At 35.5% G+C, this 27,392-nt stretch overlaps 1 protein-coding gene across 2 annotated transcripts in view; it reads left to right on the forward strand.

Moving 5' to 3' along the window:
- Positions 1-27,392, forward strand: part of RNF13 (ring finger protein 13) — a 140,988-nt gene that overhangs the window by 87,476 nt on the left and 26,120 nt on the right. For both annotated transcript variants that reach the window (XM_008057308.1, XM_008057307.2), the window contains 2 exons: positions 1,241-1,346; positions 13,140-13,233. In XM_008057308.1, the coding sequence (XP_008055499.1) occupies positions 1,241-1,346; positions 13,140-13,233 (200 nt within the window). The remainder of the gene's footprint in view (positions 1-1,240; positions 1,347-13,139; positions 13,234-27,392) is intronic.

Genomic DNA, 27,392 nt, shown 5'->3' on the forward strand with positions numbered 1-27,392 from the left:
AAAAAAAAAAAAAAAAAGAAATAATAGCATGAAGATTTGTTTTTTTTTTTGAGTTGGAGTCTCACTCTGTCGCCCAGACTGGAGCTCAGTGGCCGCTCCCGGCCACTGCAGCCTCAACCTGCCGGGCTCCGGTCCTTCCGCCTCAGCCTTCTGAGTAGTGCGCGCTACCACACCCGGCTGATTTTTTGATTTATTGTAGAGATGAGGTCTCGCCAAGTTGCCCAGGTGGGTCACGAACCCGCGGGCTCAGGGCATGAAGATTTTAAAATAGCCTTAGAATAGAAATAATTTTCTTTTATGTTATTTGTCTTAAGTAGCACAGTGGGCCTAGTGGTGAGATCAGTCGTGTTACTTACTGAACATTGAGCAGGCTCTTTCCTAGACTAAGGAGATTTTTAATGCAGGGGTTTGATGCCATGGAAAATTTGTTCATGCAGAACAGATAATGTGCTTATTCTGATCATAGTTTTATTTCATGGATCCCTGTCAAGTTTTGTAATGGTAATATCACAGTAACTGGTAACATGACTAATAACAAAGGGGAATTAAGGCATGAAGCATTTCCTCCTCCCACCCCACAACATACACATTTCTGAAGGTTTTTTTAGTCGAGCAGTGGAGAAGGTGGGGATATAGAGGAAGCCACAATTCTTGTGAAATCTTTGACCAGTTTTTCATTCTGTATCTTATAGATAAATGTAGGGTATGGGGCTGTGTCCCTTGCACCTGGTATAGGAGGTGCATATAAAGCAGATAGTGGGGAAGGAGTATAATTTTATCAGTTAGAGGCTCTAGAGTTTTTCATAGGAAGAACTAGTGAAGAGTAATTTGGGTAAGGTAGGGGTTCTTGTTGACATAATACACAACGGACTACCATTGGGATTTCTGCTGATTTTGCATATAAAATATAACTTTAGCCCAGGTTACTAAATTCAGTAAATAACACTTCTCCAGAATAGACACAGTAAGTATTGATTAGCTAATTTTCTTCACCTAATCCAAGAGCCTCTTTTAATTTTATAGGCAAATTATTTTGAAAAATGTGTAAAATAGAATTAAAGATGTAAAGAAGCATCCTTTAAATTATTGGAAGTCATATATTAGAAAATGAGATGTGTGTAGTGGATTGACTTGTATTGTTTACATGTCTGTTTTTAAAATTTTTTTCCTTGTTTTTAATTAACATCATAATTTGAAAACTCTTACTCTTTCTCAATTACTGATTTTTGTTTTCTTCTAGGGGCCACATTATCTTAGTTCCAGAATTTAGTCTTCCTCTGGAATACTACCTAATCCCCTTCCTTATCATAGTGGGCATCTGTCTCATCTTGATAGTAATTTTCATGGTAGGTAAATTAACTTTTAATAATTTTTTTAAAAGGCATAATGGTTCTAAAACATTGTATTGAATAAGAGAAGCCTTACACAAGAGAGTGAGTACATATTGCGTGAGTCCATTTATATGACACTCTGGAAAAGACAAAGATAATCTGAGTGGGAAAACGTCAGAATGGTGCTTGGCTCAGGGGGGTTGGAGAGGAGTGAGGGATTTACTGCAAAGGGTAGGAGGGAACTTTTCGGGGGTGAGAGTCATGTTCTATATCTTGATGGAGATTTGGGTTGCACAAATATATGGCATTCATCTGGATCCACCAAATTAATATACTTGAGTTTTGTGCATTTTATTTTATGTAAATTTGATCTCAAAAGAAATCAAAAGAGTTGTAAAAAACTACTAAATTCTGAGTAATGGTATGCATGTTGAAGTATTTTGGGGGAAATATACTGATATCTGCAACTTACTTTGGAATGCACTGTAAAGTCCTATCAGGAATAAAATAAGATGTATTGATGGAATAGTAGAGTGATGGATAGATATGAGACAAAAAGTATAGTAAAATATTAATTGTAGAATCTAGGTGGTAGATATATGGGTATTTATAAAATTCTTTCAACTCTTCTATATGCTTGAAAAATATTTTATTAAAAAGTGAAAAAATAATATGAGAGCTTAAGGGGAATAACATGTTGCTTTTCCAAAACAGTAGTTACCAAAGTGTGGTTCCAGGACTCTGAGTATGTCTGCAAATTCAAAATTATTTTCAGAATAATACTAAGATAGCATTTGCCTTTGTCATTCTGATTCTCTCAGTGGTACAGTGGAGGTTTCTAGAGGTGATTCGATGTGTGATATCAAGACATTTGAAGACAGAAGCAGATATGAAAATCCCTGTATTCTATTTAGACAGATAATAAAATAGATTTGCAAAGATATAAAACAGTCCCACTGTCCTAATTTAACAGTCATAAAAATATTTATAACATCCAATGAATTTATTATTGCATTAAAAGTATAGATTAATTTAAAGATTGAATGTCACCTTTAAAATGTTGAGTCTTTCTATGATGCTATAGTATTTTTTAAAAATTTATTTAAGGTCTTTCATATCTAGCAGGTTTTTTTTTATTTTAAAATTTTTATTGTGGGGTACAGTTCAGGGTTAGGTACACAAACATTCATTGTGCAGGTACTCTTATTGATGAGGTGTGCCCCTGCTTCCCCAGGCAGATTTCGACTACTGTCAGTCACACCTCCCTGCCCCCCCACCCTCAGTTTCCTGCTACTGTCAATCCTTTTCTTATAGTACTACAGTAATTGTTCAAGGTCACTTATGAGTGAGAACATGTGATACCCAGTTCTCCATTTCTGTAAAAGATTACCAGTATGATAGACTCCAGCTCTATCCAGATCGCTGCAAAGTTCATGATTTTGTTCCTCTTCATGGCTGTGTAGCACTCCACTTGTGTATATGTACCACATTTTCCTCATCCAGTTTTCCCTTGATGGGCAGCACAGTTGCCTCCATGCTCCTGCTATTGTGAACAATGCTGCGACAAACATATGTATGCAGGAATCTTTGTTATAGAGTGACCTGAGTTCTTCCAGTTAAGGGGATTGTAGGGTCATATGGAAGGTTGATTTTTGGAACTTTTAGAAATCGCCACACTGATTTCTGCAGAGGCTGTACTAGTTGACACTCCCACCAACAGTGTGGAAGTGTTCTCTTTTTGCCACATCCTCTCCAGCATCTGTTATTTTTTGAGTTATTTATTGGTGATGGCCATTCTGAATGGAGTTAGGTGGTATCTCAGTGTAGTTTTAATTTGCATCTCCTTGATAACTAGTGAGGCTGAACATTTTTTCATTATCTGTTGGCTGCTCATATGTCTTCTTTTGAGAACTGTCTGTTCACATCTTTTGGCTACTTTGTAATGGGGCTGTTTATTTTTTTCTTTTCAGCACGTTTGAGTTCCTTGTAGATCCTAGGTGTTAGGACTTTGTCAGATATGGAGTTGGCAAATATTTTTTCCCGGTCTGTGGGCTGCCTCCCTGCTCTCTTGATGGTTTCTTTGGCTTTGCAGAAGCTTGTCAGTTTGATGAGGTCCCACTTGTCTATCTTATCTGTGTCTATCTTATCTATATGGCATGGGCACTTTGAATTTTGATCAGGAATTGGTTGCCAATTTATCCATCAGTTTAATTATTTTTTACCCTATAAATGTTTTGCATGTCTTTTGTTAGACTTGTTTCATGTGTAGTAGTTTTTTTCTTGCTATCATAAAAATGATTTTTGAAATAATATTTTCTAATTGGCGATTACCAGGATATAAGAACATTTTTTAAAAATAAACTTTTAATTTTTGAATAATGTTAGATTTACAGAAAATTTGCAAAGAAGGGAATTCCAGTAATATCCCTCACCTAGTTTCCCACATTATTAACATTTTACATTACCATAGAACTTTTGTCAAAACTAAGAAACTGACATTGATACATTACTATTAATTAAACTCTACACTTTGTTTAGATTGCACCAAATTTCTTTTTGTTCCAAGATCCAATCCAGGATATCACATTGTATTTAGTTAGCTTGTCTTCCCAGTCTCCCCTGGTCTGTCCTTGTTTTTCATGAACTTGATAGTCTTGAGGAGTACTGGCCAAGTGTCCTGTAGAATGTCTCTAAATCTGATTTTTTTTCTCATTATTAGACTGGTCGATAGTTTTTTCAAAAGAATATCACAGTGGTGAAGTGCCTTTCTCATTACATCATTTTAGGGGGCACATGATAATCTGTAGATCATCATAGATAATGTTAACCTCCCTTGGTTAATAGTATTTGCTTTCTTTCTCCACTATGAAGTTAGTACATACTTTTTCCTCGATTTGATTCTTTCTTTGGAAGTGAGGCACTAGGTATAACCCACTCGTAAGGTGGTAAGGGGAAGGAATTAAATGCCACCTCCTAGAGGGGGAGAATCTGCATTATTCTGTAAGGAAGATTTTTCTCTTGTCAGCATTTGTTTATTTATTCAATTATTTATATTAGTTTGAGGTCATATGTATTTATATTATACTTACATTAGAAATTACATTATTTTTTTTTTTAAATTGTTTAACTTTGACTGGGTCTTGTGTTCCTCTGATTTGGCTCCTTCCTTTTTTTTTTTTTTGAGTTGGAGTCTCACTCTGTCGCCCAGACTGGAGTGCAGTGGCCACTCCCGGCCACCACAGCCTCGACCTGCTGGTCTCCGGTGATCCTTCCGCCTCATCCTTCCGAGTAGCCGGAATTATAGGCATGCGCTACCACGCCCGGCTGATTTTTTGATTTACTGTAGAGATGAGGTCTTGCTGCCCAGGTGGGTCTCGAACCTGCGGGTTCAGGCAATCCACTCACCTCAGCCTCCCAAAGGCACGGGATTACAGGCTGAGCCACCGAGCCCGGCTCCTTTTTTTTTTAAAAGTTCTTTCTGCTGTCTGGATCTATAAGATGCTTCAGGGTCATCTTATATGTTTTTCTTGTCCTAGCCATAGGATCACACATTTTTTCAAGAACCCTAGCTCCTTTTATTGGAGAGTTGTATTTAGAAATCAAGAGCTGGGCACTGGATATTATTGATTTTTATATATTAATGTCGTATCTACAAACTTACTGAATTCTATTCTGGTAATATGTTTGTTGATTCTCTTGGATTTTCAATGTAGGGGCAAGGAAGTATAGAGAAAGTTCAAAAGCCAAACAACAAACAAATGAAAATACCCTTGGAAAAGTAGGAATAGAAGTAATTATCCTTGAGCTGATCAAATTATTGATGAAAAACCTAGAATAAACATTATAAAATGGTGAAATACTAGAAGTCTTCCCTTGAAAGTAAAGAACAGGAAATAGATGCCTTTTGTTGTACCTTGTGTTTAACACAGTGTTACACTTTCTGGTAAAATAAAGGGGGAAAAGCAGTATGAGGATTAGAAATAAACAAACCAGATTTTTATTTGCTCATTTTCTTTAAATGGGTACTGAATTATATGTCTTTCTCCTCTCTATTGTATGGATCATTGGTTTTTTTCCCTTTCACCATGTTTATTTTTGGTTACATGAATTCGTTTCATAGATTTTTAAAAATCCTTGTATCCTGTTTGATTATGATGTATAAATTGTCTTCACATTTTTGGATTATTCAGATTTCTAATATAGATTAATCTTTTTTTTTTGTGTTGGAGTCTCACTCAGTCACCCAGACTGGAGTGCAGTGGCTGCTCCTGGCCACCGCAGCCCTGACCTGCTGGACTCTGGTGATCCTTCCACCTCAGCCTTCTGAGTAGCCGGAATTACAGGCACGCGCTACCACACCTGGTTAATTTTTGATTTATTGTAGAGATGAGGTCTCGCCAAGTTGCCCAGGTGGGTCTCGAACCCGCGGGCTCAGGCAATTCACTCACCTCGGCCTCCCAAAGTGCGGGATTACAGGCTGAGCCACCTAGCCCGGCTAGATTAATCTTATATATGAATTTAGATGCAAAAATCCTAGAATACTAGCAGTCTGAATATCTAGGTAAGGGAAAGCTTTGGTTTTATTTTATTTATCTAGAATAATCTTGATATCAAAACTAGGCAATTCTATGAACTGTTGGTGGGAAAGTGAAATGGAGCAGTCACTATAGAAAGCAGTATGGCAGTTCCTCAAAAAGTATAACATAGAATTATCATATGATCTGGCAATTCCACTTCTGGGTATATACCAAAAAGAATAGAAAGCAGAGACTTGAACAGATATTTGTACACTCATGTTCATAGCAGCATTATTCACAATAGCCAAGGATGGAAGCAACCCAAGTGTATATCAACAAATGAATAGATAAACAAAATTTGTATAAATACAATGGAATATATTATTTAACATTATCAGGGAAGGAAATTCTAACACATGCCATGAAAAGGGACAAATACTGATTCCACTTATGTGAGGTACCTAGAATAGTCAAATCCATAGAGACAGAAAGTAGACTGGTGGTTGCCAGGGATTGGGGGAAGGGAGGAATGGGGAGTTATTGTTTAATGGGTACAGAATTTCAGTTACCAGATGAAAAGACGTCTGTAGATGGATGGTAGTTATGGTAGCACAACAGTGTGAATGTACTTTCTAGTATGTGCATTTAGGTTTTTCTTTAACAATCACTTTAGCTGCAACCCATAACTTTTGATAAGGAATACTTTTATTCTTATTTGACTTAAATTTTTAAAAATGTTATATTGTTATGTAGCATGTTTCTTTACTACTCTTGATGTTTCTTTCCTTGTGAAGGGTGAACTTAATTGCTGTAACTCTTAGTCCTTCTCTATCCTTTTACTCATTCTGTCCTAGGGGAGATAAAGTATCTTATCTGTGTGGGACAATTAGGGGAGAATAAATATTTGTTTTGTGATCATCCTGTCTTTAGGGCATAGATGTTCATTCAGCCCCTCCAGGATGGGCTTTGCAATTACCGGGCAGGGTGGAGGGAAGGCCTACTCTATTTTGAAGATATCTTTGTCTCTGAGTAGTGAAGGCAATCTAATTCTGTGGCTCAGTAAAAAGTTCTGTTTCTTTCTCCAGCGAGTTAGTTACTTTACCTTTCTTCTTCTATCAAGTGTTGATGAAAAGATGCCAAACTCTGTAAAAAACTTTTTTTTTTTTGGAGTCAGAGTCTCACTCTGTCACTCAGGCTGGGGTGCATGTGGCACACTCACAGCCTCCGCAGCCTCAACCTGCTGGCCTCAGGTGACCTTTCTGCCTCAGCTTTCCAAGTAGCTGAAACTACAGGCACACGCCACCATGCCCGGCTAATTTTTTTTTTTTTTTATTGAAGAGATGATGTCTCACCAGGTTGCCCAGGTTGATCTCAAACCCGTAGGCTGGGCAATCCTCTCATCTCAGCCTCCCAAAGTGCTGGGATTATAGGTGTGAGCAACCATGCTTGGCTGTAAAATATTTCAGTTGGTTTATTTTTGAGCTAGACTTGAGGATGTAAGCCTGGGTATACCCATCCTCAGGAGGTCCTGATAACGTGTGCCCACTGTAGCCAAATGGCAGCTTGGTTATATACAGTTTTAGGGTGGTAAAATTACATAAACTGTAAATCAATACATGTGAGATTCTCATTGGTTTGGCCAGGGGAGGAGGGATATTTCCAAGCAGGGGCTTTGCAGGTCATAGGTGGGTTTAAAGATTTCTTGACTGGTGACATGTAGTCCTTATCAGGAGATAAGATGTTTTGCTGAGACAAAGGACAGAAAGGCTCTAGGTTTGTGAATATATAGATGAAATTAAGATGTTCTGCTGAGTTCTTATAAGGTGTGACTCCCCAAGCCTCTTAGGAATTTGGATAAAAGAAAAAGTTCAGATTTCATCCTCAAAGTCATGGTCTTATTTCTCAAGTTATTTGAATCCAGTTGGCAAAGAAGCATGCTGATTATAAAGCACCCTCACACACATTTCTTTATGATTTGTTCTGTCACTTATGAATTATTTCAGTAAAGTTTTACATTTCCAAGTATTTTTTTTTTCAGATTTCTCATCTATTGATTCCTAATTCAGTTGTGTTGTGGTCAGAAAACATTGTGTGTCATTGAGTCTTTGATTATTTTTATTTTTATTTTTATTTGAGTTGGAGTCTTACTCTGTCGCTCCCAGCCACCTCAGCCTCAACCTGCTGGTCTCTGGCGATCCTTCTGCCTCAGCCTTCCAAGTAGCCAGAACTACAGGTGCACGCTACCATGCCTGGCTAGTTTTTGATTTGTTATAGAGACGAGGTCTCACCAAGTTGCCCAGGCAGGTCTCGAACCTGCGGGCTCCAGTAATCCACTCGCCTTGGCCTCCCAAAGTGCTGGGATTACAGGCTGAGCCACTGAGCCCAGCCTGATTATTTTTAAAAACCTGTATTGTGGCATAGTTTGTGGTTAAATTTTGTACACATTCTTTATATAGGTGAAAAGATTTGTGGTGTGCAAAGTTATATGTCCATTAGTTCAAACTTGTGAATTTGTTTTGTCTAGTCTTTTAAAAAAGTATTTTTAACAGCTTTATTGAGATATAACTCACATAACATAAAATTGACCCATCAGAGCACAATTCAGTAATTTGAGTATATTTACAGAATTTTGCAACCATCACCACAATTTTTTGCATTTTGGTTGGAATTTTTTTCTATTTTCTAAAGCAGTGCTAAGCAGTAGAACAATATTGTGAGCCACATTTTATTGTAATTTTAAATATTCTAGTAGCCAAACTTAAAAGGTCAAAAAAGTGAGATTAATTTTAATACTATTTTATTTAGCCTAATCTAAAATACATTTCAAGATTCAATTAATATAAATTATTTTTGCATTCTTTTTGTACTAAGTCTCTGTAACCTGGTGTGTATTTTATTCTTACAGTACATCTCAACTCAGAGTAGCTATGTTTCACATGCTCAATAGTCACGTGTACCTGCTAGCTATCATATTGGACAGCACAGGTCTATAGTCTTCTAAATTTTTTGTTTGCTTAAATTATAAGTTTCTGAGCTCATGAATTTGTGTATTTTTCCCATAACTGTTATTTTCTAGGTGAAGTATCCTTTTAGTATTGTCACAACTCTCTCCCAAAGAGACTTTTTACCTTAAATTCTATTTTACTTAATATACCAGTTTGTTTTTTTGCTTAGTATTTTTATGTTAGATCTTTGTCTATCTCTTTATTTTATTAATTTAGTTTACTTTTTATTTTATTTAGAGACAGAGTCTTGTTCTGTCACCAGGCTGGAATGTAGTGGCATGATCATAGCTCACGGTAACCTCAAACTTTGGGCTCAATGATACTCCTGTCCTAAGACAAATAGCTAGGACAACAGGGATGTGTCTCCACATCCAGCTAATTTATTTTGGACAGACAGGATTTTGCTATGTTGTCCAGGTTCTTTTTTTTTTTTTTTTTGAGTTGGAGTCTCACTCTGTTGCCCAGACTAGAGTGTAGTGGCCGCTCCCGGCCACTGCAACCTTGACCTCCTGGGCTCCAGCGATCCTTCCGCCTCAGCCTTCCAAAGTAGCTGGAACTACAAGCATGCGCTACCACACCCGGCTAATTTTTTAAAAATTTATTGTAGAGATGAGGTCTCTCCAAGTTACCCAGGCGGGTCGCAAACCTGCGAGCTCAAGCAATCCACTCACCTCAGCCTCCCAAAGTGCAGGATTACAGGCTGAGCCACCAAGCCCAGCTTAGGCTGTCTTGAACTCAAGCGATCCTCCTACCTCAGCTTCCTAAATCACTGGGCTTATAGGCATAAGCCACTGCACCCAGGCCTGTTCCATTATTTTTTACTTGTATTTTCATCCTAATGTGTCATTCAGTTTTAATCTTATATCTTGTAAATACATATGGTTGGAATTTTTTCGTACACAGTATGATACATTCCTTTAAAAAATTGGTGGATTTAATTCATTTACATTTATTGTTACTATACATGTATTTGGATTAATATCTATTGTTTTCTTTTTTATTAATTCTGGGTTTTTGTTTCATTTTATTTTGTTTTGAGTCGGAGTGTCACTCTGTTGCCCAGGCTGGAGTACCGTGGCATATTCATGGCTCACCAAAGTCTCAACTTCCTGGACTCAGGCCATCCTTCTGCCTCAGCTCCCCTCACCCCAGTAGAGGACTGGCTAATCTTTTTGATTGTTTTGTAGAGATGAGGTCTCCCTATTTTCCCTAGTCTAGTGTTGAACTCCTAGGCTCAAGTGATCTATCGACCTGGGCCTCCTGAAGTATTGGGATTATAGGCATGAGCCACCATGCCCAGCTAGTTATTTTTTCTTCTATGTAAATTTGGACTACTTAACTTTAACTTTCACTCTGTCTCCTACTGATTTGAAAGCTATTGCTATTCTTTTAGTGGTTACTATTAAACTTTTTTATTTTTAATATTTATTATTTAATATTATTTATTAAAATATTAATTATTTCAATATTTAAAATTATGTTTGGATTTTTGAATTTCAGTCTTTATGGATAGATTTCTTTTTTATATTTTATTTTAAAGATGTGGGGTACAATTCAGGATTAGGTATACAAGTGGACATCGTACAGGTAAAGTTTGGGCCTCCTTTTGCTCCCCACTCTGCCTGGTTTGAGATCAGGTACTCTTATTGATGTTCTGGCCCTCTCACCCCCTAACCCCGGCAGTATCCCACTACTGCCAATCCCTTTCTTATAGTATTCTGGTAAATGTTCAGGTCTGCTTATGCGTGAGAACATGTGGTACTCTGTTCTTTGTTTCTGTGATAGATCACTGAGTATTATAGACTCTAAATCCATCTAAGTTTCTGCAAAGTTCATATGTCTGTCCTTTATGGCTGCGTAATATTCCATCATGTATATGTACCACATTTTTTTTTTTATCCAGTCCAGTTTCAATGGGCAGCATGGTTGGTTCCAAATTTTTGCTATTATGCTCACCCTCACTAGCCATCAGAGAAATACAAATCAAAACCATATTGAGATACCACCTAACCCCAGTAGAAATGACCATCATTAATAAATCAAACAACAGATGCTGGTGAGGAAGCAGAGAAAGGGAACACTTCTACACTGCTGGCAGGAATGCAAACAAGTTCAACCTCTATGGATAACAGTGTGGCTGTTTCTAAAAGAACTAGAAATTGACCTTCCATATGACCCAGCAAGCCTTCTCTACTAGGAATGTACCCAGAGGAACTCAAATCATTCTATAAAAAAGATAACTGCATGTGCACATTTATTGCAGCACTATTCACAATAGCAAAAACATGTTACTATTAAACTTCTAAAAAAGTTTGTTGTGGTATGATTGGCATATAATAAATTATACATATTTAAATTTTACAGTTTGGCAAGTTTTGACATGGGCGTACATACCTGTATTTTATATATATAATATATATGTATGCATATACCTATGAAACCACAACCATTACTATCAAGATAATGAAATATTGATCACCCCCAAAAGTTTCCTCATGACACTTGGTAATTCTTTTCTCTCACCCCTTCCGATTTCTCTTTCACCCTACTCTGTACGCAGGCAAACATAAGTTTGATTTTGGTCATTATAGATTACATTTTCTACAACTTTATTTAAATATACATGGAGTCATAGGCTATGTACTCTTTTATATCTGACTTCTTTCTCTCAGCAAGATTATTTTGAGATTTATATGCTATTTAGAGTATTGATTATTCATTCCTTTTTATTGTTGAAGTGTATTTTATTATGTGAAAAGTTTGTTTATCCATTTACCTGTTGCTTGATACCTGGGCTGATTCTGGCTTTTGGCTATTACAAATAAAGCTGACATCAACATTTGTGTGCAAGTGTTTGTATGGAAATATGGTTTCATTTTTATTGGGTAAGTATATCTAGGAGTGAGATGATTGGGTCTTATGATAAGTTTGTGTTTAAATTTATAAGAAATTGCTTAACTGTTTTCCAAAGTGGTTTGTACCATTTTATAATCCCACTAGTGGTGTATGAGAGTGCCAGTTCCTTCACTTCCATACCAACACTTGGTATAGTAGTCAGTCTTTTAAATTTTAGTCATTCACATACGTGTATAGTAATAATTTGTGATTTGAATTTTTGTTTACCTATTGAGTAATGACTTTGAGCATCTCTTAAGTGCTTATTTGCCATTCATATATCTTGTATAGTGAAATGTCTTCAAATATTTTGTCCACTTCTTTTTCTATTGGGAAATATGTTTTCTTATTACTGAGTTTTGGGAATTATTTTTATATTCTGAATACAAATCCCTTATTATGTATGCATTCTGCAATATTTTATCCCAGTCTGTGCCTTGTTTTTTATTTTTTACCAATGCCTGCTGAGGACAAAAGATCTTAATTTTGACATTGTGAAATTTGTCAGATTTTCTTTTCTTCAAATGGACAATATTTTTGGTATTTGATTCTGGCCCTGTGGACTTCCCTTTTATTCTTGCAAACACAGTAATTTATAATTTAAAATATTTTGTATATTTTATCCTGAATTTCTGAATATTTGTAGTAGAGGTGTTCTACACTAGTTCTGTCCCTTTTGCTACTAGAACTAAAAATATAGTGATAAATTGGTGTATGTTTGGAATTTTATTAGTTCGTAACTTATAGGAATCTCAACCTTCTCATTTTTTTTTTTTTTAACTCTTTGGAGTCTTTATAATCTATAGTCTACCATTTGTATTTTTCCAAACAAACAATTACATGTTATTCGTAATGTCTCTGTCAGTGAATTAAAGATAAAAAAGGTCAATGAAAGCCAGGCTCGGTGGCTCAGCCTGTAATCCCGCGCCTTTGGGAGGCTGAAGTGAGTGGATTGCCTGAGCCCGCGGGTTCGAGACCCCCCTGGGCAGCGAGACCTCATCTCTACAATAAATCAAAAAATCAGCTGAGCATGGTAGCACATGCCTGTAATTCCGGCTACTCGGAAGGCTGAGGCGGAAGGATCACTGGAACCCAGCAGGTCGAGGCTGCCGTGGCCGGGAGCGGCCACTGCACTCCAGTCTGGGCGACAGAGTGAGACTCCAACTCAAAAAAAAAAAAAGGTCAATGAATAAAAAATCCAAAGGATAATTTATGAGTTAACCACTTATGTAATTTAATGCCTTAACTAATAATATTATTGCAATTAGGATTCAGGTAAATTGAATTGATTTGCAACAGCTATCCAGAAACTTAAAGGATATTTGTTATTTTAATAGCCATTTCTATTTGTGTGTTTCATATCTTTCTTATTTTTTCTTTTTTATTTATAGATCACAAAATTTGTCCAGGACAGACATAGAGCTAGAAGAAACAGACTTCGTAAAGATCAACTTAAGAAACTCCCCATACATAAATTCAAGAAAGGTAAAGTGAATATTTTTGTTTTCTAATAACCCTTAGTTGATTTAAGAATACATGGTGACTATATGCCAATCCTACCTTCCGAGTCTCCGCCATACATTATGTCTAACAGCAAGTAGAAACTTAGTTAATAATGAATGAGTGAATGTGGGAGATGGTCTTTTGCTGTGGTGCCCTGGTGAAGGCAGGAAAGGCCTGCATGATCTGCAGAGAATTTAAAACAATTCTGAAACTGAACAAAATTTGATTACCGTGTGCCAGTAATTCTAAACAGTGGCAGTAGATAAAATACTTTCTGCACCAGGGTGGTCTGCTCCCACTTACCTTCCTCCTATATACTTGCATTATATACTACTGTATAGTATTGCACTATGGGTCGATATATTTTTACATGTATCATCTTATTTAACTTGCTAACTTTTATGATGTGGGTACTATTTTTATTCTCCCTTTATAGATGAGGAAATAGAGGGTCAGAGAGGCTAAGAAATTTTACTTTTTGTATGTGGAAATGGAAATCTAGTTGTTTACACACCATTTGTTGAAGAGGCTATTTTCTAATTGAATGCTCTTAGTACCTTTGCCAAAAATAAATTGGTCATAGATGTATGGGTTTATTTATGGACTCTCAAGTCTGTTCCTTTTGTCTTTATGATTATCCTTATGCCAGTAGCACAGTTTTGATTACTCTGATTTTGTAGTAAGTTTTGAAATTGAGAATTATGAGTCCTCCAAATCTGTTCTTTTTCAATATTGTTTTGGCTATTCAAGGTAACTTGAAATTCCATAATAATTTGAGGATAAACCTTTCCATTTCTGCAAAAGAGGATCTTGAATTTTGATAGGGATTGTGCTGAATTTGTAAATTACTTTGGGTAGTATTGACATCTTAACAATATTAAGTCTTCCAATCCATGAGCTTGAAATGACTTTTCATTTATCTAGATCTTCTTTAATTTCTTTCAGCAACATCATATAATTTTCAGTGTGCAAATCTTTCACCTCCTTAGTTCGATTCATTTCTAGGCATTTTATTGTTTTAGGTACTATTGTAAGTGGAATTTTTTCCTACATTTCCTTTTTGGATTGTCCATTGCTAGTGTATAGAAACACAACTGATTTTTATGCATTGATCTTGTAACCTGCAACTTTGAATTTGTTTATTAGCTCTGTTAGTTTCTTGTGTATTCTTTGCGATTTTTTATCTACCAGATCATGTCATCTTTGAATAGATGTAGTTTTACTTACTTCTGTACAATGTGGTCTTCTTTTATTTCATTTTCTTGTCTAACTGCTATGGGTAGAACTTACAGGATAAATGTTGGATAGTGGTGATGAAAGTGACTATTCTGCTTTTTGTCTGTTTTTAGGGTGCAAGTTGTTAGTCTTTCACCAGTGAGTGTGCATTTTAAAATAAATGTTATTGTGTTAAGTTGCCTTCTATTTAGAGTCATTTTTTGGCATATGGCTAGCCACTTGTTCTGGCACTATTCGTTGAAAAGACTGTCCTTTCTCCCTCACTCTTGCTCTGTTGTCAGAGAGCAGTCGACAGTATGAGTCTATTTTTGCTTCTCTTCTGTTTCCTTTATTTATTTGTTTATTCTGTCACCAATAGCACACTGTCTTGGTTACTGTAGCTTTATAGGAAGTCTTGACATTGGATAGTGGCAGCCTGTTGACTTTGTTATTCTTCAGTATTGAGTTGGCTGTTACGGTTTTTTGACTTTTCATATATGTGTACACTTTTGAATCAGTTTGTTGGTATCCAAAAAATAAATTTCTGGGATTTTGTTTAGGATTACATTGAACCTATAAATCTATAAATTTAAATTGAATCTACAAATCAGTCATGGTGTATGACTTTTGTTATACATGGATTCATTTTGCTAATATTTTTTGAGAATTTATCATTTATGTTCATGAGAGATATTAGTCAGTCATTTCCTTTTCTTGTAATGTCTTTGCCTAGTTGTGAAGTTTGTGTAAAACTGGCTTCCCTTTATTCCTGTTTTCTGGAAGAGACTGTGGAGAATTAATATAATTTCTTCCTTAAATGTTTGTTAGAATTCACCTATCTGGTGAGTCTATTTGGGCCGGGTTCTTTCTGTTTTTGAAGGTTATTAATTATTCATTCAGGTTCTTTTAGGCCTATTCAGGTTGTGTATTTCTTCTTGTATGACTTTTGGCGGATTGTGTCTTCTAAGAGTTAGTCCATTTAATCTATGTTATCAGATTTAAGGGCATAGAGTTGTTCACAGTTTTTTTAATAATTGGTTTAATGTACGTAGGATCAACAGTGAGGACCCATTTTTCAAAACGTTTGAAATTAGTAATTTCAGTCTTTTGTTTATTTTTCTTTGTTAACCTAACTAAAGTTTCACTGGTTTTATTTATTTTTTTCAAAGAACCACCTTTCAGTTTTGTTGATTTTGTTTTCAATTGCACTGATTTCTGTTCTAATTTTTATTATTTTCGTCTGCTTAGTTTGAATTTAGTTTGCTCTTTTTATAGTTTATTAAAGGTGAAGCTTAGATAATTGATTTTAGACCTTTCTTCTTTTCTAATATATACATTCTATGCTGTAAATTTCCCTCTAAGCTTTTATTGTATCACAAAACTTTTTATTAATAAATAATAGTTGTACATATTCATGGGGTATATGTGATATTTTGGTACACAAATACAATGTGTAATTATTAAATCAGGGTAATTGGGATACCTATCACCTCAAAAATGTTTACTTGTTTGTGTTGGAAATATTCTAAACTTCTATTATTTTGAATGATACAATATAGTGTTGTTAACTATAGTCACCCTACTATACTATTGAAAACTAGAACTTACTCCTCCTATGTAACTGTGGTTTTGTACACGTTAACTAACCTCTTTTTAGCAACCCCCGCCCCACACTTCCCAGCCTTTGGTAACCAACCACCAGTGTATTCTCTGCCTCCATGAGTAAGTTTATTTTAGCTTCCACATATGAGTGAGAACTTGCAATATTTGTCTTTCTCAGTCTGGCTTATTTCACCTAGAATAACGTCCTCCAGTTCCATGCTGCACATGACAGGATTTTATTCTTTCTTATGGCTTATTGTATTCCAGTGTGTATACAGACCACATTTTCTTTATTCTTTCATCTGTTATTGGACACTTAGTTTGAGTCCATATTTTGGCTATTTTGAATAGGGCTGCAATAAACATGGGAGTACAAGTGTCTCTTCAATGTAGTGATTAAAATTAGACAGTTTCTTGCTGGAATCTTTAGGGTTTTCTTGCTGGAGTCTTTAGGGTTTTCTAAATACAAGTTTATGTCATCTGCGAACAAGGTTAATGTGACTTATTCCTTTCAAAGTTGGATCCCCTTTATTTCTTTCTTCTGCCTAATTGCTTTGGCTAGGATTTTCAGTTGGGAATGTGTGTATATATATATATGCTTTATCATATGGTAGTTTCATTTTGAGGAAACTTCATAGTGTTTTCCATAGTGGCTGTGCTAATTTATATTCTCACCAACAGTATATGAGTATTCCCCTTTCTCCATAGTCACTAGCATCTGTTATTTGCTATTTTTGATAATAGCTATTTTAACTAGAGTGAGATGATATGGCATTGTAGTTTTCACTTGCATTTCCCATATAATTAGCCATTTGTATGTCTTCTTTTGAGAGATGTTTGTTCGTATCTTTTGCCCATTTTAAAATATAATTATTTGTGGGTTTTTTGCCATTAAATTGCTTGAATGCCTTGTGTATTTTGGTTATTAGTTGCTTGTTAGATGAATAGTTTATAAGTGTTTTCTCTCATTCTGTAGGTTGTCTCTTACTGTTAATTGTTTCCTTTGCTCTGCAGAAGCTTTTTAGTTTGATGTAATCCCATGTGTCTATTTTTACTTTTGTTGTCTGTGCTTTTCAGTTCTTACCCAAAACATCTTTGCCCAGACCAATGTCCTGAAACATTTTCTAATATTTTGGCTTATAGTTGTTCATAATAGTCTCTAACGATCCTTTGTATTTTTGTGACTTCAGTTGTAATGCCTTTTTTCATTTCTATTTTATTTATGTGGTTCTTTCTTTTCCTTTGTTAGCCTAGCAAAAGATTTATTGATGTTTATCTTTTTAAAAAAACCAACTTTTTGTTTCATTGACCTTTTGTATTTTTTTAGTCTCATTTTAATTTCTGCTCTGATTTTTCTATCAGTTTTGGGTATTGTTTTTTCTTTTCTAGTTCCTTGAGGTGGATTGTTAGGTTCTTTATTTGAAATTTTCTGTGTATTTAAATATAGGCATTTATTGCTGTAAACTTCCCTCTAAGTATTGCTTTTGCTTATTCTATAGACTTTGATATTTTGTGTTTACATGTTCATTTGTTTTAAAAATGTCTACATTTTCTTACTAATTTCTCTATTGGCCCATTGTTCATTCAGGAGCATATATAATTTTCATATATTTATACAGTTCCCAGAGTTCTACATTTTAGTGACTTTTAGTTTATTCCATTGTGGTCAGAAAAGATATTTGATATGATTTTGACTTTTTTGAATTTGTTGAGACTTGTTTTGTGTCCAAACATGTGATCGTGTACTGGAGACTGTTCCATGTGCTGATGAGAATAACTTGCATCTCGCATCAGTTGGATGAACAATTCTGTAGATATCAGTTATCATTATACAGTGACTTTGTTTTTACAGTGTTTGATGTGCAGTTTATTTTAGCTCACATAAGTATAGCTACTCTTGCTCTTTTCTGTTTTCCAGTTGCATGGAATAACCTTTTCTCCCCTTCACTTGCAGTCTGCGTGTCTTTATAGATAAATGACTTTCTTGTAGACAGCATATAGTTGGGTTCTGTTCTTCTATTCATTTAGTCACGCTTTGTCTTTTAATTAGAGCAATGAGTCAATTTATATTTGGTGTTACAGTTGATAGGTGAGGACTCACCACTGTCATTTTGTTAGTTGTTTTTTTGGTTGTTTTGTAACCACTCTTCCTTCCTTTTTTTTTTAGCTTTAATTTTATTATTTTAGTGAGATTTGGGGTACAAGTGAGGATTATCTACATAAGTAGGCTGTATGCAGATGAAGTTAGGGCTTCTAACTGGCCCTCACGCCCCCTGGTGATGGAGCAGGCATCCTTTGTGTTGTCACATACCCTCCTCCCACCCCATCCCCTAGCAGTGCCCAGAGACTGTAGATCCCTCTGCTAATGTGATTATTGTTCAGAGTCCACTTATGAGTGAGAACATGCAGTATTCAGTTCTTAGTTTCTGTGATAGTTCACTTAATTTTTTTGCTGCAGAGTCTTTGATTTGTTCTTTTTTATGACTGCATAATACTCCATCATATATATGTACCACATTTTCTTTATCTAGTTCACTTTCAATGGGTAGTAGGGTTGGTTCCTTCTTTTTGCTATTGTGAATAGTGCAGCAATAAACATACATGTGCAGGTGTCTTTTTTGTGGAATGATTTGTTTCTCCAAGTATATTCCCAGGAGAGGGATTGCAAAGGATTGCTGGATTGTGCAGAAGGTCAGTTTTTAGTTCTTTTAGGAATCTCCACACTGCTTTCCATAGAGATTGAACTGACTTTCACTCCTACCAACAGTGTAGAAATGTTTCCTTTTCTCTACACCCACACCAGCGTCTGTTTTTTTTTGACTTATGGTAGCCATTCTTACTGGAGTTAGGTGGTATCTCACTATAGTTTTAATTTGCATTTCTCTGATGATTAGTGATACTACGCATTTTTTCATGTGTCTCTTGGCTGCTTGTATGTCATCTTTTAAGAAGTGTCTGTTAATGTCCTTTGCCCATTTTTTAATGGGGTTGTTTTTTTTGTTTTTACTTTGTTTGAATTCCTTGTAGATTCTGGATGTTAGGCCTTTGTCAGATGCATAATTTCCAAATATTTTTTTGCCATTCTGTGGATTATCTCCACTCTTTCTTAATGTCATCCTTTGTGATTTAGTGATTTTTTTAGGCTTTTTTTGGATAGTGTTTTAATCCCTTGCTTTCTGTTGTTAGTGTATGTATTACAGATATTTTACTTTGTGGTTTACCATGAGGCTTACAAAAAATCTTATGGCATATTATTTTGAACAGATGACGACTTTGGAGGCTATTTTGTTGAGTCATTTTACATCTTTTTATATTGCCTATTTTTTTTTTAGCAAGTTGTAGTTATCATCATCATCATCATTATTATTATTACTATTTTGAGTCAGAGGATCTTACTCTGTTGCCCAGGCTGGAGTGCAGTAGTATGATCATAGCTCACTGCAGCCTTGACCTCCTGGACTCAGACAATCCTTCTGCTTCAGACTCTCGAGTAGCTGAGACCACAGGTATGTACCACCATACCTGACTAAAAAAATTTTTTTTGTAGAGACAAGATTTCGCTATATTTTCCAGGCTGGTCTTGAACTCCTGGGCTCAAGCATTCCTCAGCCTCCCAAATTGCTGGGTTTCCAGGTGTGAGCCACTGTGCTCAGCCCAAGCTGTAGTTATTATTTTTCATAGATTTGTCTTTTCATTTTCGTACTAGAGATATAAATGGTTTACATACTGGTTACAGTGTTAGGGTGTTCAGAATTTGTCTACTTACTATTACCAGTGAGTTTTATACCTCAGATTTTTTTCTTTTTGCATGTTAGTGTTCTTTTCTTTCAAATTGAAAAACTCCCTTTAGCATTTCTCATAAGATATTTCTGATGGTGATGAATTCCTTCAGCCTTATATTTATTTATTTATGCAAACGTCTGTCTCTCCTTCATGTTTGAATGATTGCTTTCCTGGGTGTAGTATTCTCGGTTGGCAGTTTTTTTTTTTTTTTTCTTTTAGCGCTTTTAATATATCATCCCACTCCCTCCAGTCCTATTTGATTTCTTTTGCGATGTTTGTTGACAGATGAATCAGAGATCCTTTGTATGTTATGTTTCTTTTCTTTTGCTGCTGTTAGGATCCTCTCTTTGTTGTTGACCTTTGAGTGTTTGATTATTGTATGCTTGGGGTAGTCTTACCTGGATTGAATTTGTTTGGTGATCTTTGACCTTCCTGTACCTGAATATTTATTTTCATCTCTTGTCTCAGAAATTTTTGTTATTATTTATTTGAGTAAGCTTTCTATCCTTTGTTCTTTCTCAACACCCTCTTGAATTCCAGTGATTCTTAGATTTGCTCTTTGGAGGCTATTTTCTAGATCTCATAGGCATTCATTATTCCTTTTCTTTTTTTCCCCTACTTACCATGTTTTTTTTTTTTTGAGTAGGAGACTCACTTTGTCACCCAGGCTGGAGTGCAGTGAAGCTCTCATGGCCACTGCAGCTTCAACCTGCTGGGCTCAGGTAGTCCTTCTGCCTCAGCCTTCCAGGTAGCTGGAACCACAGGCATGCGCCACTACACCTGGCTAATTTTTTGATTCATTGTGGAGAAAAAGTCTGCCAAGTTGTCCAGGCTGGTCTTGAACCTCTGGACTCAGGCAGTCTTCTCGCCTCTGTCTCCCAAAGTGCTGGGATTACAGGCATCAGTCAATGTGCCCGGCTTCTGTGTATTTTCAAGTAGTCTGTCTTTGAGCTCACTGATTCTTGTGCTTGATCATTTCTGCTATTGAAAACCTCGGATTCACTTTCAGTTCATCCAATGTATTTCACAGTTCCAGGATTTGTTTGATTTTTAACATTATTTCTATCTCTTTATTAAATTTTTATGATCAATTTCTAAAATGCTTTTCTGTGCTATTTTGGAGTTCCTTAAGTTTCCTCAAAACTGCTATTTTAAATTCTTGATCTGAGAGCTCACACATTGTCTCATTAGTGTTGGTAGGATCAGTCACTGGCTCCTTGATTTGTACATTTGGGGAGGTCATATTCCATGTTTGATGTTTGTTATGGATGTACATCTGTGTCTTCACACTGAAGAGTTAGTTATTTATTCCAGTCTTTGCTGTCTGTGTTGGTTTGGTCTTTCTAGTAGATGTGTGTTTCTGTGCAGTCTGTTGTATTTCTTTAGCTGTAGACTGCTGCCTCCTTAGCTCTAAATCACTGTCTCCACTAGATGGCACCCTAAGCCCAGGTTTGCCATGGCTCATAAAAGTTGAGTGCTGTCCTTCCTGGGCAGAGGAGTGTTCGAAAGGGGATTTCTCAACTGTATGAAGAGACTAGCTAGGATTTTGTGCTCAGAGAATGCATGGTGTGTGCTTTCTACAGCATGGTGCTGTTGAACCACCTGATTGGGCATCTCCTTTGGCTGAGATGAAGAGCAGTCCCAAGTTTCCTGTGCTGGGGTTGCTGGCCCCACATCCACTGTTAGCAGTGCTTCCTGTGGGTTGAGACAGGAGCAGCTTTACAGAAAAGCACTCCAAGATGATGAGGAAGCTTATCTGCCTCAATCTCAGTTTTCCAGTGTAGAAACCATAAGTCTGGGGGACTTTTCTGCCAAGTGCCTGGCAGCTTGGGAAAAGGATTTCGTGAATAGAGAGGTCTGTTTTCTCTTACCTTTTGCTAACAACTTTTTTCTTCTTTGTAACACCAGGGACTGTCACAACCTCAGTTTTGAGTTCTGCAGTGTTGGTGGTTATAATCTTGGCACCATATGGTTTTTGTGGTTTTGAGGTGTGGGAAAGTGAACTCAGATTCCTTCTACTCCACCATTTCAGTGACATCTGCCTTTCACAAATGTTGATATACTGTATTTTTATTTTCACTTAGCTCAAAATATTTTAAAATTTTTCTTGAGATTTCTTCCTTGGCCCATTTGTTATTCAGAAGTGTACTTTTTACTCTCCAAGTATTTTGGGATTTTCCAGCTATCTGTATTTATATATTTCTAGTTTAATTCCATTGTGGTTTGAGAGCCAATATTATATGATTTCTGTTTTTGAAAATTAAAATGTGTTTTATGCCCCAGAATGTGGTGTTTCTTGTGAAGGTTCCAGGTGAACTAGAGAAGAATGTGTACTTTGCTTCTTGTTGGATGATGAAGTAGTCTGTAACGTCAGTAATATCCAGTTGATTAGTGGGGCTTTTGAGTTTAACTGTGTCCTTATGATTTTTTGCTTGCTGGATCTATTTCAGTTAAGCAAGATGTTGTCATCTCCAACTATAATAGAAGATTTATCTGTTTCTCTTTGTAGCTCTATTGGTTTTTGTCTTACATATTCTGTCATTCTATTATTAGGTACATACACATTAAGGATTGTTATATCTTTTTGGAGAAATAATCCCTTTATTATGCAGTGCCTCTCTTTTTTTCATTATGGTTTTTCTTGCATTGAAATCTGCTCTGACTGAAAATATAGTTTAGCCTACTTTTTTTGGATGAGTGTTAGCATGATATCTTTGTCCATCTTTTTACTTTTAATCCACATGTGTTTTAATATTCAAAGTGGGTTTCTTTTAGACAAAATATAGATGGTCTTTTTTTATCCACTCCGACAACCTGTCTTTTAATCGGTGTATTTAGAACATAAACACTTAAAGTGATTACTGACATAGTTGGATTAATATCTAATATACTTGTTCTTGTTTTATATTTGCTGCCCTTGTTTCTGTTTTTGTCTTCCACTCTTTTTATTTGTTGCCCTTGTTTCTGTTTTTGTCTACTTTAGCATTTTATGTGATTCTCATTTCTTTCCTTTCTTAGCATATTAATTATACATTTTTGTTTTCACTTTTGTGTGTGTGTGTGGTAGCCCTAGAGTTTGAAATATATATTTACAACAAATTCAAATGCGCTTTCAAATAACACCATACTGCTTCATGGATAGTCCAAATCCCTTATAATAACAAAAATTCCTAATTTCTACCTTTCATTCCTTCTATCATTGCTGTCATTCATTTCACTTATATATATAAGCATACATAATTGAATACATTACTGCTATTATCACTTTGGACAAATTGTTGTTTTTCAAAAGCGAAATCAAGTAAGAGCAAGAAAAACAAAAGCTTTAAATTTACACTCATTCCTTTTCCAAGATTCTTCTTTATGTAGATCTAAGTTTCTGACTTACATCATTTTCTTTCCCTCTAAATAACTTCTTTTAACATTTCTTGCAGGTCAGTTCCATAGGCAAAAATCCCCTCAAATTTTGTTCTTCTGAGAAAGTTTTTACTTTCCCTTCACTTTTTTTTGTTTAAATTTAACACATCACATTAAATTAATCACCTTATCAGTTTTAAAGTATACCATTTATTAGTCTTAAATATATTCACGTTGTTGTGCAACAGGTCTCTAGAACTTTTGAATCTTATAACACTATGACTTATATCACTAAATGCAAAAAAGTCTCTTCCTCCTCCCTCTGTCCCTTGGTAACTATCTTTTTACTCTTTGTTTCTATGGTTTGATGACTTTAGATACTTTATATGAGTGGACTCATACAGGGTTTTGTTTTGTAGCTAGCCTATTTTTGCTTAACTTAATGCCCTCAAGGTTCAATCATGTTGTAGTATGTGACAAAATTTTCTTTTTTATAAGCATAATAGTCAATTGTATGTATACCATATTTTCTTTATCCATTCATCTGTCAATAGACATTTGGATGGTTTTCATTCCTTGTCTATGATAAGTAATGTTGCAGTGAACATTGTTACAAATTTCTCTTTGAGGTCCAGCTTTAAAACCTTTGGATGTATATCCGGAAGTGGGTTTGGTGATCATATTGCATTTATATTTTTAATTTTTGAGGAACCTCTAAACTGCTTTCCAAATAGCTGCACCATTTTATATTCCCACCAACCAGTACACAAGGGTTCCAACTTCTTCACATTCTTGGCAACACTTACTGTATTCTGTTCTTTTAATAGTGGCCATCCTGGTGAGTATATATTGATGTCTTGTTATTTTGATTTGCATTTCCCTAATGATTAGTGATGATGAACATCTTTTCATATGTTTATGGGTCATTTGTATATCTTCTTTGGAGAAATGTCTATTCATGTCATTTTCCCATTTTTAAATCAGGTTATTTTTTTTTACTCTTGAGTCATAGCAGTTTCTTTTTTATTCTGGGTTATTAACCTCATATACATGAGTTGTAGTTATTTTCTCTCATTACATAAGTTGCTTTTTTCATTTTGTTGCATAAAAGTTAAGTTTGACATAGTTCCATTTGTCTATTTTTTTCTTTTGTTACCTGTGCTTATGTTATCATTTTAAAGAAATTCTCAAATGTAGTCTCTTGAAACTTTTCCCCTATATATATTTTAGGAGTCTGATAGTCTTAGATCTTATGTTTAGGTCTTTAATCCATCTTTAAATTTTGTATGTGGTGTAAGTTAAAGTCCAACTTAATTTTCTTGGGGGGAAGGGCAGGTGAATATCCAGTTTTCCCAGCATCATTTGTTATAGAGATTGTCCTTTACCCATTTTGCAGTATTGGCATCCTTGGCAAAAATCATTTGTCCGCATATGCAAGGATTTATTTATAGGCTCTCATTTCTGCTTTACTGGTGTATATATCCTTCTTTATTCCAATACCATACCATCTTATTACTGTTGCTTTGTAGGATGTTTTGAAATCAGAGTGCGAATCTTCCAGTTTTGTTATTTTTCAAGATTGTTTTGGCTATTCATAGTCCCTTGAGACTTCATAAGAATTTTAGTATGCTTTTTTCCTGTTTCTGCAAAAAATGTCATTGGGACATTGATAAGGATTGTACTAACTCTGTAGATCATTGTATGTAGCACAGACAGTTTGACAACATTAAGTGTTGCAATCCATACACTGGAATATCTTTCCATTTATTTCTATCTTATTTGATTTATTTTAGCAGTTTTTTTTTTAGTTTGTAGTATTTTGTAGTCTTTTTCTTCCTTGATTAAGCTTATTTATAAGTATTTTTTTATCCTTTTTATTGCAATAGTAAATGGAATTATTTTCTTAATTTCCTTTTGAATTGTGCATTGTTAGCATATAGAAGTACTGTTGAGTTTTAAATGTTGATTTTGGCCCAAACTTTACCTGTACAATGACCATTTGTATTCTTATCCCTGAATCGTACCCCAGATCTTTAAAATAAAAATTTTAAAAGAAAAAAAATGTTGATTTTGTATCCTGCAACTTTGCTGAATTTGTTTATTCATTTTAAGTTTTTTGTGGAATCTTTAGGTGTTCTAAATATAAGAACATGTCATCTGTGATGGGAATTAAATTTTACTTATTTTCCAATCTGTATGTTTTCTATTTTTTGTCTAATTGCTATATACCTCCCAATATTATGTTGAAGGGTAGTGGTGAGATTGAGCTTTCTTGCTTCATTCCTGATCTCAGAAAAGTTTCTATCTTTTCCTGGTGACTATGATTGTAACTGTGGCCTTCTTATATATGGCTCCTATTATATTGAGTGTGTGTATCATGAAGCTGTTGAATTTTTTCTGTATCAATTAAGATGATCATATGGTTTTTATTTTTTATCTCATTGATGTGATGTATTACATAGATTTACTGTTGTATGTTGAACCATCCTTACAGTACAGGTATAAATTCCACTTGCATCATGATGGTCATAAATATATTTGGTCATGATGTATTTTAATCTGCTGTTGAATTCAGTTCACTAGTATTTTACATCAGTGTTCTTACAGGATATTGGCCTGCATTTTTCTTTTTTCTATCTTTGTCTCATTTTGGTGTAGCAAGGTAATTCTAGCCTGACAGGATGAGTTAGAAAGTGTTTCCTCATCTTTGATTATTTCAAAGAGTTTGAGAAGGATTGGTTTTAATTCTTCTTTAAATGTTTGATAGACTTCTCCAGTGAATTAATCTGGTCCTGGCCTTTTGTTGTTGTTGTTGCTGTTGTGAGTCTCTTTAGTTAATACTTTAGTCTTTTCAGTAGCTGTAGGTATGTTCCTATTTTTATTTCCTCATGATTCAGTATTGGTAGGTTGTATGTTACTAAGGAATTTGTCCATTTCTTATAGGTTAATTTGAGTGTATGCAACTTAATAATAGTCTCATGATCCTTTTGATTTCTGTAAAATCAATTGTAATGTCTGCTCTTTTATTTTTAATTGTAGGTATTTGAATCTCCTCTCCTTTATTCACAGTGCAGCTAAAGATTTGTTAATTTTATTGATCTTCAAAACACCAACTGTTGTTTTTGATATATTTTTTCTGTTTGTTGTTTCTTTTTTTATAATCAATATTTTCTATTATGATTGTGGGGTACAGTTAAGGGTTAGGTATACAATATGCTTCGTTCAGGCACCCTTGCTGATAAAAGGTGTCTCCCCGTCCCCAGTCCCCAGACAGATATTTACTACTGTTAATCCCATCTTCCTTCCCCTCTCCCCCCATAGTTTCCCACCACTGTCAGTCATTTTCTTTTAGTATTACATTGGATGTTCAAGGTCTGCTATATGAGTGAGAACATGTGATACTCATATCTTTGTTTCTGTGAGAGGCCACTCAGTATTATAGACTCTAGTTGCATCCAGGTTGCTGTGAAATTCATGATTTTGTTCCATCATGTATATGTACCATATTTTTTTAATCCAGTCCACTTTTGATGGACAGCATGGTTGCTTTCAGGCTCTTACTGTTGTGAACAATGCTGCGATAAACATACATGTGCAAGTATCTTCTTTATAGAATGATTTGAGTTCTTCAGGGTATATTCCCAGTAGGGGGATTGCAGGGTCATATGGAAGGTCAATATTTAGATCTTTTAGGAATTGCCACACTGTTTTCCACAGAGGCTGTATTAGTTTACACTCCCACCAACAGTGTGAAAGTATTTGCTCTTCCCTGCATCCTCTCCAGCACCTGTTGTTTTTTGTTATTGATGATGGCCATCCTGACTGGAGTTAGGTGGTATCTCAGCGTGGTTTTGATTTGCATCTCCCTGATGATTAGTGAGGTTGAACATTTCTTCATGTGTCTGTTGGCTGCTCGGATGTCTTCCTTTGAGAAGTATCTGTTCATATCTTTTGCTCACTTTATAATGGGGTTGTTTGTTTTTTCTTTTCAGCACGTTTGAGTTCCTTGTAGATCCAAGATGTTAAGCCTTTGTCAGACCTCGCGTTGGCAAATACTTTTTCCCAGTCTGTAGGCTGTCTCCCTGCTTTCTTGGTAGTTTCTTTGGCTTTGCAGAAGCTTGTCAGTTTAATGAGGTCCCACTTGTCTATCTTCTCTCTTATGGCCTGTGGGTTTCGGGTTTTGT

The sequence above is a fragment of the Carlito syrichta genome, unplaced genomic scaffold (genome assembly GCF_000164805.1).
Source record: "Carlito syrichta isolate Samal-C Ts95f unplaced genomic scaffold, Tarsius_syrichta-2.0.1 Scaffold302945, whole genome shotgun sequence".
In the NCBI taxonomy this organism is placed as follows: Eukaryota; Metazoa; Chordata; class Mammalia; order Primates; family Tarsiidae; genus Carlito; species Carlito syrichta.